The sequence below is a fragment of the Oncorhynchus clarkii genome, chromosome 23 (genome assembly GCF_045791955.1).
Source record: "Oncorhynchus clarkii lewisi isolate Uvic-CL-2024 chromosome 23, UVic_Ocla_1.0, whole genome shotgun sequence".
In the NCBI taxonomy this organism is placed as follows: Eukaryota; Metazoa; Chordata; class Actinopteri; order Salmoniformes; family Salmonidae; genus Oncorhynchus; species Oncorhynchus clarkii.
In genome coordinates, this window is record NC_092169.1 from 8,884,973 (window position 1) to 8,897,952 (window position 12,980).

At 43.5% G+C, this 12,980-nt stretch overlaps 1 protein-coding gene across 19 annotated transcripts in view; it reads right to left on the reverse strand.

Moving 5' to 3' along the window:
• Positions 1-12,980, reverse strand: part of LOC139381178 (collagen alpha-1(XIII) chain-like) — a 117,467-nt gene that overhangs the window by 26,941 nt on the left and 77,546 nt on the right. For 10 of the 19 annotated variants that reach the window (XM_071124586.1, XM_071124575.1, XM_071124583.1 and 7 more), the window contains 10 exons: positions 11,974-12,000; positions 11,780-11,806; positions 11,644-11,670; positions 7,182-7,247; positions 5,290-5,382; positions 5,098-5,139; positions 4,971-4,988; positions 4,329-4,355; positions 3,832-3,867; positions 2,043-2,069 (listed from right to left, as the gene is read on the reverse strand). In XM_071124586.1, coding sequence (XP_070980687.1) covers positions 2,043-2,069; positions 3,832-3,867; positions 4,329-4,355; positions 4,971-4,988; positions 5,098-5,139; positions 5,290-5,382; positions 7,182-7,247; positions 11,644-11,670; positions 11,780-11,806; positions 11,974-12,000 — 390 coding nt within the window. Of the gene's footprint in view, positions 1-2,042; positions 2,070-3,831; positions 3,868-4,328; positions 4,356-4,970; positions 4,989-5,097; positions 5,140-5,289; positions 5,383-7,181; positions 7,248-7,784; positions 7,827-11,643; positions 11,671-11,779; positions 11,807-11,973; positions 12,001-12,980 lie in introns of all 19 variants that reach the window. The other 9 variants (XM_071124589.1, XM_071124590.1, XM_071124588.1 and 6 more) reach the window with 4 other exon arrangements.

Here is a 12,980-nt window from a genome sequence, read left to right on the forward strand (position 1 = left end):
GGAGGGCAAAGTCGGTATGACAGGGAGATGACAGGTAAGAAAACAAGTGGCTATGCTACATCATCCAGTCACGTCACTGGAGAACGTCCCACAGAGGGCGCTGCTCGCTGTCTATGAGAGACTGAGTTAAAGGACTGAAGAGGCCTGGGGATCACGTGTGTTCAAATCCCAGGGGGGAATGTGAGGATTAGAGCAACCATGTTGTTGTTGTTGAAGCTTTCCGGTCAGAGACGGGCAATACAGTCCCACTTCTTCTGGAAGGCTCCTCTCACGCCTTCACTGACACAACGTTTTTCATCCCAGGACTGTTTGGTCTGCATCACATGATGTATAAGATCATTTGCCCACATATTGTGATGACTGAAATAAACGTGTGCCTTCTGATTTATAGTAACTGTCCAGTGTTTCCAGATTTCTATGAAATATGACCTGGTCGGCACTCAAAAAAAAGACATTCAAGGTTTCTTTTTGGTATTTATTTAATTCAGGGGTGGTTAGATTGTATATTTGTGATGCCTTATTGGCATGTGCGCCTGTTCCAGGAGCACGCACACGAACGCACCTGTCGGTCGTTACACCTTAACAAGCTCAAAATAAAGAAGCGCACCTGAAGAGGAGACACTGATGACACTGATGAAGGCCAAAACATTTGTCTATCTACCCACCCCTGAATTGAAGAAATACTCAAAAGATACCTTGAATTTCCTTTTTGAGTGTGGACCAGCTACACAATTATGGAATTGTATTATATTTTGGTGGATGCACCTGTTCTGAGCACAGTATGAAATATGACCTGTAATTAATTAGAATATGAGTGAAATAGTTCTCCTTAAAAAAAAGAAGGTAATTAGGTATGTTAAAAAGCAGCTTTTTTTGTGTTGGAATGGTGTGGGTGTACCCCAACAACAGAATGGTGTGGGAGTAGACCGCTGAGTGGCCAGCTCATCCTCCTCTATACCATTGATTGACCAGCTCATGACATCATACTCTATGAAGAAATAGCAAGCATTTTTTAAATGGTTTTAGGTGGGGGTTTTGAAGGGGTTTTTTTTGTTTCCAATTTAGGCTTTGGCCACAAATATGGGTATAGGACGAGTCAACAAAATGATTTGGGTATGAGTTAACAGAAGAAGACATCGTAAAAGTGGGATTTTCACTGGACAGTTACTTAACAAAACATCAATGTTAAAATTAACTAGCTCAACAGCACAAACTATATTAGGGTAATTATCTCAAACAAGCAACAACAAAATCATGCCACAGACAGTGCTCAATTTATCTTTAAAATAACTTAAGATGGCATACTCCACATATAGCTTCCAGTATTTTTCTCCCCTTTCCCCTATGAGGCCTTTCTTCCCCTCACCTCCCTACAGTGTGGATGGAGACATCATCAGAGGAAAGACTCAAATAGAGGGACTCAAAAGACAACCAATGCTACCAAGGGAAAGAAGTCTTCCATTTTGAAACTGGGCTACATAAATCTCCTAAAAACGTCTCCTAGCCATGTCAATGTCTAGGCCTCTGGGCTCTGAGCCTTGCATGGTGGTCCCTTGACTGAAGGGGGGGGGGGGGGGGGGGGTGTCTAGTGAGGGAAATGAATATTCCATCAAGCCCTACTAAACAGGAGGGAATTACACAGGACAAGGCCGCACCACTTGGGCTTTTTGAACTGCGCTGATATCTGGGCCAGATTCAGGAACCAGCCCAGAGTTTGACTATGATCTATGTCTACAGAGAAATACTCCCGGTTTATTTTAGATAATATTATTTACAACCTGCTGCCGTCTGGTGGCTGCACACCCACTATCGCATGTTTCACTGGGAGGCTCCTCTCCTGTGAGGCTTTCAGTGAAAATAATTCAGCCCATTCATGAAAATATATTAATAGACCAAAGTCAGTGGTGTGGGGTCTGTGGGGTACGTTTGTGCTTCAGTGGGTGTCGGCTAAACAATAAGCTTCCTAAACTCCCACGCCGTGTTTTTGACAGTCAGAGAAATTCACATAGAACCGAGAGGGTGAGTTATAACACGGCTCTTACCTTCAGTCCAAGCTCTCCCTTCAGTCCCTACAGACGGAGAGAGAAAGACAAGAGAAACACAAAACATTTAGTCACATATTCTAAATCATTCCTATGATTTATTTTTCAACATGTGAAAATACAGCCAGTCAAAGGTGAGAGGTCAATGGAGTTACAGCAGAATTCCACCAGATGGTGCAGTACACTGATAGTAGTGGACCCATGAACAAACTCTTGACGCAGCTACAAAAAGGTATTGGATCCTCCATAAGGAACAGGGTGCAGTGGGAACATGGGAGAGTTTGTATTTCAATGCCTTCACATTTGAGTAACTCACACACCTCTGAACGTCTAGTGCAATACTAACTTTCAGAGCGGTGAACTTACTCTCGTAAAAAAACATGGCCGTGGCTTTAGTTAAGCCTTGGTCTTGGTCGTCCTCTGAGCAACCTACTGTAGGGTTGTTCAACCTCCTCATAAACCAGACTGAACTTTTTGGGCCTCTGTCATGGGAAAACAGTGAGATGGAGGAAAGCTGGAGTTGACAAGGCAATAATATAACTTGGAGCTGGAAGCTGTTGGTTCAAGTAGGGATCAAACATAAATGAAATGGCAATTGCCAAACAGAAATACATATTTTACAAACTCACAGTTTGAATCAAAATCTGTATATCTCACTTGAGGAAGTGTACTAATGACTTTGAGAGTGGATCGTGTCATAGAGAGGCTGTGGTTTGCTGACAGCAGCAGCCAAACAGTTTGACAATGCCCAGATGGCTAAGACATTTAACATGCTCCAGAGGCTTGTGTGGATGTGACCCTGTTTTGTTGGGGGATGTGGGAGCCATGCAGGCTGTTGTCTGTCTCTACCTCTCTTTTCAACCCCTATCTCTACCCCATTGTCCTCTTCTCTCTTTCCCTGTATACATTTTCTTAGTTAACCTTTATTTAAATAGGCACGTCAGTTAAGAACAAATTCTTATTTTACAATGACGGCCTACCCCGGCCAAACCCTCCCCTAACCCGGATGACGCTGGGCTAATTGTGCACCGCCCTACGGGACACCCGATCACGGACGGTTGTGATACAGCCTGGGATTGAACCTGGGTCTGTAGTGACACCTTGAGACCACATTGAGATGCAGTGCCTTAGACCACTGTGCCACTCAGGAGCCACATTCACACCACCCCCCCTCCCTCTCTCTATGCAGTCACGCTGTGTGCAGGCTGAACCAAGTTCAGTGAAGGGCAGAGGCTGTGAGAGTGAACCCACCAGAGGAAGTCCATTAAGCCATGGAAAAGTGGAGAAGGACAGACACGTGGAGAGTTTAAGAGTCACGGCTCTCATGCCCCCTGCAGCACTTCAAAGCCAATGTTAGTTCCAACATCCACCCAATGGGAGTGTGTGTGTGTGTGTGTGTGTGTGTGTGTGTGTGTGTGTGTGTGTGTGTGTGTGTGTGTGTGTGTGTGTGTGTGTGTGTGTGAGAGGAATGCTCCCTCGATCAATAATGGTATGGGACTATCCCTGGGTGTCCTATACAGTATAGTATAATACTAAAGGAAATGATACCAGCAGAGGGTGATCAGTTTATAAATAGGTTTATAGATATAATGAGGTTTATAAATAGAATGTAGAATTGACTGTGAGCAGTTGAAGCTCTAAATACAAAACCTGTGCTATATCATTGACACAGGAAGTACACCGAGGTAACAGGAATGGTTACATGTGGATTCCTGGTCCTGCTGATGGTGTGGTGAGTGGAACAGGGCAAATGAGACTGATCCACAGGTAATATTGTTCATAACAATACCTTGGGGCCTTCAGGACCAGCGGGGCCAACATCGCCCTATGGAAGAAAGACACAAAGGTGAAACGGAGACAGACAGAATGAGAAAGAGGAGGGTGAAAAGGGATGCAGAACGGCAGAGGACAGCAAGATCGATCACAACTAGCTCTTCCCTTTCAGCTGGATCTCGCAAGTTCCTATCTGTAGTCTGCAACTTCTGCCAGAGGACGCAGCCCATTGGTTCATTATCCGAATGTAGCAGTTCTGACAAGCCGCAAACAGCGGATTTTTCAATCAAGTCGTGGGATGATTACATCAAATATATCTTCCTTCTGCTTCGGGTGATTGAAAGCAGATGGATTCATCAAAAAATAAAAATTCCCACTACTAAAGGAAAAACAGACGGTCATTACTTTTCCGCTGTCGTGAATACCTATAAATCGTGCAATGCACAATTGATGAATTCCCAGAGACCACACATTTCAATTGAACTATGGATTTAATTGAGATCCACAACCTACCTTTATTCCTGCCATGCCTGGCTCACCCTGAAACGACAGAAAGATTCATATCACAGTAACAGACAACACGTGTACTGTAGTTACGCCTCTTTCATTACAAGCACGGGTCAACAAAAGAGTACGCACTACTTCAATTCAATTTGGGGAGTTCAAAGACTTGTTTCCAACTAGACGGCCATATTTCGCCACAGCCCAGTTGAGGGGAAGGTATTCCTCGCTGTGAAAGCCCAATCAAAAGTTACGGGGCACATTTCTTTCAACTTCCCGCTGTGATATGAACTTGGTTTCATTTTTTGTCTGGAGAAGTTGTGTTGGGCGTGCTGCTTTACAGTCTGTTTCCATGGCCCACAATCTAAATTCCCCATTCTTAATAATCCATGGCAATGAACGTAATCAGGGGAAATATAGTCCGCTAGTCCAATAGCAACGCAGAGAACACAAATGTAGGCTTCCAAACAGGAATTGGTCTGCTGATACAGAAAGACTGGAAGCTACACTTGGACAATTGAGAGAGTGTGTGCCAATAACGGAGCGTTTGCGTTTCATACAGTATGTGCAGCTATAAGTAGTGGCAATACATGTCCTTTCGTGTGTAGTATATGTATAGTGGTGTTGATTACGGAAAATACAAATCATGTTTACCTTCATCCCTGGTAGGAGCTGGAGAAGATGGGGAAGGAAAATTAAGAAGTCACAAGCATGTCAACACCAGATTTCCATCGACTTTTTCTATAAGTCCCGGCAAACGCAAGAGGCGTAACAAACTCACCCTTAGATCTTTCCCAGGTTTTCCTGGTTCACCAGGTTTACCCTACACCAGATTTTAAAAAAAATACATCATAGATACAGAACAATCATTTTCTGGGCAAACATTCATAACATTTTCACTTCTATGGCCATAGCCTCTTCCTCAATACAGTCCAGTGCTGATGGTGGTGGTCAGCTGGCTGAGGGGACTCACCGGCGGTCCACTAGCACCATTCAGTCCAGAGGTCCCTGAGGGCCCTGGGGGGCCGGGAGGTCCTGGTGGGCCCTGAGCTCCAGGCTCGCCCTGCTGAGAGACCTTCAGTTACCATCTGCCAGTCGATGCCAGGCCAGGCCATGCCAACACAACACATCACAGCACTACACATGCTGAGAATTTTATGGCGGGTAATATTAGCAGGAATCAAGGCCTTTTCATTAGACACCACGTTTGGAGAGAATACCACTTTGAATTCAAATTAGGATAGTTTGTGTTTTTGTGTCCTTCAATGGTTAGTTCTGTCAAAACCAGTTTGTTTTTAACAATACCAAACTCATTGACATAACAAGGGCACAAGTCCTCTTTTCTGTGGCATCTTAGGATATTTGAGTGACATGTAAATGTTTTGTTTTTTTTAACTCCAACTGATCTTTCTTTATTGTTACTCTGAGGCAACTCAACTGTGAGCTAGGGGGAATATCCAACACAAAATAGAAGACTAAACAAAATCCAAAAAGTCAAATATAGTATTTACAACGAGAACCGGAGAAGAAGAGGAAAGAGGCCTACACTTCAACTTGTCTTAATATTCTAGAGTCTAGCAGAGCTCATGGTTATACCATCATCCCATTGATTATGTCAAACCATCTATTTCTTTATTTGACCAAACTCTAAAAATATTCAACGGCAAACTGTCTTAGAAATGTATTTATTTGCTTTAAATCCACATTTCTGGAAATCTCCACGGTCATTTTAGTTTTTAATCAAAGGAATGACTAGAAATGACATTACAAATACCCAAACGGATGATGTATTACTGTACATGTGGTCTAACTTTAGAAAAGTCACAATACAAAATCTTGGCCTTGAAATCAAACACTCTCTAATCACTGTGGAGTAGGCTACACTAACGCTTGCAAGGACCCCATCTTTAGCTTAAGCTGAGCATCGGTTGCCAGGCCAGACATCGAGGCTCTTGATAATCCGGAACACATCCATCCACATTAGATTCATATTTTATCCATCCCATGCTTCACAGTATGTGTCTGGCCATGATTTATGATCCGGATGTGCTTCCATGAAATGAACACATTCCGTTATGCTGCCCAGGACTGATTCCAGAGGTTCAATTTAAATTCCCCTCTATGTCTTTAGTGATGGCTCTACCACAGTGTGTAGCATTGTCTCCAAACAAGGTACTCTATCCTGGCACAGCGAGACTGCACACCTGGCCAAAACAAGATAGAGGAGGGATGCCAACAGGGGTCCACCGGGTGCCAGGGGCCCTCTTTCTAACAGGGCCGGCAGGGTTTTGGGCACAGGGAGGGACAAAGGTCCTTTCAGAGAGCCAGGGTGAAAGTCCACAAAGAGGATTGGAGAAGACTCACTTCCTGACAGAAAAGGTCACTTTTCTTTCCTGTTCTTTTCATATCTTTGCTAAGGTTATGAAAATCATAGAAGCTTTTAATGTTTTTACCCCCCAAAAATGCTTTATTTCCCACATCAATGCAGGGTTTGTGTAAGAGCCAAATTGGGCTTTTTCGACATTTCATTTACGTTAATGGAATTTAAATGGGCCTTGAAGCCCAGGCTATTTATAGAATCTACTGCATGTATCTGTTTTTATTCTTAACCCTCTATAGTCACGAATATGTTCAAAGTAAATACTACTGATCTCTTTCTCTTTTTGGATTTCAACGACATCTACCAACTGTTCCAACTATCACAGAATTCAGTTTTGAGACACACAGGTGCCATAACGGGTTAGCAGTGGGTTATGGAGGGGTTGGCGGTGGGTTATGGTTGGCGGAGGTCGACGGCAGTTAGCATCCAGGGAGGGGGGGGGGGGGGGGGGGGGGGGGGGCAAAAAGGGGCAGAGAGAAATGTACCTTGAGGCGCTTTAGGATTACAGGGTTTATTGGGGGCATGTTTCGCATGGGGATGGGCAAGATCTGCTGAGGTCACAAAGCACAGGTGGCCAGCGGTGTAAGAAAGTCACGGGGCAACAAGTTCACCGGGAGGCCAGGGAAAGGAAACAGAACAGAATGAGAAGGGGAGGGGGGGGGGGGGGGGGTTGGGTTTGGGAAGGGAAGAAGAAAGAGAGAAATAAAAACAAAACATGACAATGAAAAGCAAGAAATTGTCAAGGCAGGGAGAGAAGAGAGAGACGGTGGGAGAGAAAGAGTAACAACAGGGCAAATTAGGGGGGCAGGAGTTGGTGTCAAAGGGGAGGGTTGATGTGCCCTCCATGGTCAGATTGGTTACTGGTAATTGAATAGGTATTGGTTTTTGACCAGATTGGATGCTGTCAGTTTACTTAACATCAGGCAGCCCTTTTGAGTGCTTGTAAGACCATAGGGGCAGCAGTTGAGTTGTTTATACATCAATCTTCCAGATCAACTTTACTCCTGGCCCCTGTCCTGTTGCAGCTGAGTGGAGACCAGGTAGGATTCAGTCTTGCCAGAGAGAGAGAGTACAGTTCACAGACTTACTGTGGTCAATCCTCCAACACAAGGCTGTACAATACGCCGCTTCTGTTGAGATTCACCAGTATTATCAGGCACAGTTTTAAAAGAGGTGAAAATTACTGTATTTTCCCATTGCTTTCTGCATAGAACCTGCACTGTACAACTTGTCTACTTTTTACATACGGTATACATTTCCAACTTGAGGTTTTGGTTAAAAAAATAAGAAGTTATGTCCTCAGACCTGGTCAAAGCAATGTTTCAGTGGCAATGACGTTTGGAACTAAAGTTAACATAAAATGTAATGTAAAATCAAGTAAAATTGTATGCTGAGGTATCAATGAGGAAATATATACAGTACTGTATGTCATTACTGAGAAGTAGAGAGAGGGAGAAGGAGGAAATCCATGAAAAGTAGACAAGTGTGTTGTTATCCCCCCACCGCTATCAGAGCTATCCACCATACACACCCACACCCCCAAGATGCACCAAGTTAAACTTATACCAAAACATTGACCGAAGAAGTAAAATAGCTTTAGAGTGCCTCTAATTTGACACAAAAACATGTTTACCACATACAGTGGTAATAGAGTACATGACAGCATGTGGTGCAGTTTCTGGCAATCAGAAATAGAACGAATTGAGAAGAAAAAAAGAGTTGAAAGCTGAAGCCTGATGTCTGTCATAATATGTCCAATCTGAAGATAGATAATCAGTGGACAGTGTGAGAAATAGGCCTGGTTTGGAGAACAGCATTACTCCACTGTAGCCGGTTGACTCCAGAAACGGAGGGGAGGAGTAGGGGAGAACGGTGGAGCACCTGCGAGTGGAGCATTGGCTATCTTTGCAGCACAACTGGGACACAGTTTTGGGGTTACCCGCAAACTGACTGGAGCGTATAGAAGCCAGGGTTTTCACTGGAAGATCCTATACAGAGGCCACACACCCACATAGAATAACTGTTGATATAGCGTCTCACTCCTGAAACCACTCTGTCGAACAGCATCCAGCCTGAGCCTACACCCCCCTCGTGGTTCCCCCTGTGGGACAAGGAGGACCTGAGTGGAACCACCAGCTGGCAGGGACTTCCCATGCAGTGTGTGCCCGGGGGGCTCCGAGATGTGTATGAAAACAATCCAATGCACGCACAGCATGGCGGGGGCTCCAGCATAGGTTGAAGGTTTTAAACAAGCCCAAAATGCTCTGACCTTCTCCCTCTCAACTACAGTACACATTCTCTGCTACACTTGTTTATTTAGCCAAAGCATTTGGCAGAGTATATGAAATAAGTATTATTATCCACATGCTTAGAATTGTTGTTGTTATGAGGTCTTTCATACATATTCTTTACTGGGGCAACAAGAGTTTACAACAACAACAGGTCTTTCTTTATAGCACCCATTGAATAGTGGGAGGTTGAATTACATAGGACATGGAATGAGCTATCTGAACAATCCCTTAACGCATAGAAGAGTATTTTTCTTGGCATCCCCACACATAGACCCTTATCTTGTAGTGCAGTGTTTCCCAACCCTGCTCCTCCAGTACCGCCAACAGTAGACATTTTCATTGTAGCCCTGTTCAAACACACCTCATTCAACTCATTGAGAGCTTGATGATTAATTGACAAGTTGAATCAGGTGTGCTTGTCCAGGGCTACAATAAAAATGTGTGCTGTTGAGGGTACGGGAGGACCAGGATTGGGAAACAATGATGTAGTGTATGCTCCAGCATGCTGTCAGTAATTGCCTTGTTTAAACTCAAACAGCCAAGCCCCTGAGAGATGGCCTGATTTGCTTTATGGGGATGCCTGCCTCAATGTTGCATATGCTACCCATCATCGACTCATTTGTCAGGCCTCTTTTCTGTAATTTGAACATTGATGTTACATCGCAGACCCACAATTCACTTTGTTTTACGTCTGTACCTGTGAAGAATACAATGTTATTTGCTACAGAGAACACCAAAGAGAATGTAAGTCAGCATACAAGCACATTTCAGCACCATCCACTGTGGTGCTACTGTAAGAGATCACTGAGGAGCAATTTTTCCAAAAACAAAATGATACAGTTCAGTATGGTCATTCTAGATTCTAAAACTGAAAACTAGCTGTTATTGGCAGAGAGGTTTGGAACTCTCTTTCTTATTGGTCTATTAACTGATTTATCACTTGGTGATGTCACCAGGCAGGCCAAAACTCCATCCCACCAAAATAGGCAGAGATTTCAGGCGGTCTTTTCAAACAGCTCTTACACTAAAAGGACATTATCATAATTTTCACAGAATTATTCCAACCTCATATTGTGGAAATGCGTATATACAGTATATTCGGAAAGTATTCGGACCCCTTGACTTTTTCCACATTTTGTTACTTTACAGCCTTATTCTAAACTGGATTAAATACATTTTTCCCTCATCAATCTACACACAATACCCCATAAAGACAAAGTGAAAACAGGTTTTTAGATTATTTTTTTTTTTACTAAACAGAAATACCTTATTTACTTAAGTATTAAGACCCTTTGCTATGAGACTCGAAATTGAGCTCAGGTGCATCCTGTTTCCATTGATCATCCTTGAGATTGTTCTACAACTTGATTGGAGTACACCTGTGGTAAATTCAATTGATTGGACATGATTTGGAAAGGCACACACCTGTCCCACAGTTGACAGTGCATATCAGACCAAAAACCAAGCCATGAGGTCAAAGGAATTGTCCGTAGAGCTCCGAGACATGATTGTGTCAAGGCACAGATCTGGGGAGGGTACCAAAACATGCATGCAGCATTGAAGGTCCCCAAGAACACAGTGTCCTCCATAATTCTTAAATGTAAGAAGTTTGGAACAACCAAAGCTCTTCCTAGAGCTGGCCACCCAGCCAAACTGAGCGATCAAGGGAAAAGGGCCTTGGTCAGGGAGGTGACCAAGAACCCAATGGTCACTTTGACAGAGCTCCAGAGTTCCTCCGTGGAGATGGGAGAACCTTCCAGAAGGACAACAATCTCTGCAGCACTCCACCAATCAGGTCTTTATGGTAGAGTGACCAAACGGAAGCCACTCCTCTGTAAAAGAGACATGACAGCCTGCTTGGAGTTTTCCAAAAGGCACCTAAAGGACTCTGACCATGAGAAACAACATTCTCTGGTCTGATGAAACCAAGATTGAACTCTTTGGCCTGAATACCAAGCGTCATATCTGGAGGAAACCTGGCACCTTCCCCACGGTGAAGCATGGTGGTGTTCGCATCATGCTGTGGGGATTTTTTTCACCTGCTCCAGAGCGCTCAGGACCTCAGACTAGGGCGAAGGTTCATCTTCCAACAGGACAACGACCCTAAGCACACAGCCAAGACAATGTAAGGAGTGGCTTCGGGACAAGTTTCTGAATGTCCTTGAGTGGCCCAGCCAGAGCCTGGACTTGAATCCGATCAAGCATCTCTGGAGAGACCTGAAAATAGAGAAACTCCCCAAATACAGGTGTGCCAAGCTTGTAGCGTCATATCCAAGAAGACTTGAGGGTGTATTCGCTTCCAAAAGGTGCTTCAACAAAGTATTGAGTGAAGGGCCTGAATACTTTGTTTTGTCTATTTTTGTTTAAAAAAAATAACATGTGCAAACATTTCTAAAAACCTGTGTTTGCTTTGTCATTATGTGGTATTGTGTGCAGATTGATGAGGGGCGCGTGGGGGGGACTATTTAATCAATTTTAGAATAAGGCTGTAACGTAACAAAATGTGGAATAAGTCAAGAGGTCTGAATAATTTCCCGAAGGCACTGTATAAAACACAGGACAATCACGTTTTTGACTGCACTGGGCCTTTAACATGAATCAATATGACCCTAATGTTGCTGTAGTTACACAGAGAAACAGTTAATGACTCACTTACCCTGTGAGTGTAGTCTCCACATATGCCCTAGAGAGAGAGAGAGAGAGAGAGACAGAGAGAGATGGATCGTGAGTAAGACTGATTTTGTAATGAACACTTTTATGGTGCGTTGTAGTTGATTATACCACAAACTCACCTTTTCTCCTTTCAGACCAGGTTCACCCTAGTTAAAAAAAGTTTTAAAAAGTTTTTTTTTTAAAAAGGGCGAAGAAGGAGAAAGGATATGAGTGAAGAGAACAGATCGTCGTAAAGAGAGACAGACAATTAATCAACTAATGTCAAATAACAGAAAAGCTGTCAAAACCTAAAAAGAAAAAAAAAATAACTTACCGCGACTCCTTTAAGACCACGTTGACCCTAAAAAAAAGCAATAAACAGTACCGGTATATCAATCTATGATCGAGAGATTAAAACCAGGTAAAAACATCACGTCATCAAACTATCATTTGCGTTTCATAAATACAACATTAATGATTTTACTGCACATGCATTAAAATACATTTTAAGAGGATCAATGGAAATGATAGAGAAACTTGAGGAGAATTCAAATAAAGTTCAGATCCAAGCAATAGGCAAACCAACCAAAGGGCTGTACCAATCACTTGTCATAGCCTGCTCTGCTCTGTTTGACTACCCACCAAGGCCTGGGGAGAGCTGTCTAACATCTGTCAGTGGCACACAGTTGGACACATCAAGCACACTCCATGACTGTGACCCTGGTGCATAGGAGTTCCATAAAGGCATTGTGGAGACTGGAAAGATTTCATCTGTGCATTTAACAGACTGGCCTTCAGTACCCTTTAAAATTATGATTGACAGCTGTAGAAAAAAAAGAAAGGAGGAAGGCAAGCGCTGCTGAGGTACACACTAATAGATCTTGGTGGACAGAAAGTGATCTTTGGTAAAAAGGGTAAATTGGTCATCAAAAAGAAAGGAGGATCCAGGCACTCTTGATATAGTTCATTCAAATGCATTTGTTTGTATGGCATGTTCAGTGGAAACAAAGTTTAAAAACAGTTGTTGGGGGAAGTGGAGTGGGAGGAGAGGAAAGGGGTCTCATTAAATTAACATTAATCAACATTGAAAATTATCCACCCCACATGGCCCCGGACAGGCATGTCCTTTGTATTGGCCCAGGCTGCCTCTCTGCATGTGAGCTTCTGTAGGAAGGCAGCGCTCCAAACACGCTCCGAGCGAGAGGCTGAATACCCCCCTAATAAAACAAAGCCCCTCATGATAACTCCACAAATCCAACAAAGAGTAATGGCTTTCTAGCGGAGACACAAAGACCTCTAAAATCGGCAGCTGGCCTGATAAAAGTCAGACCCGGAGTACTA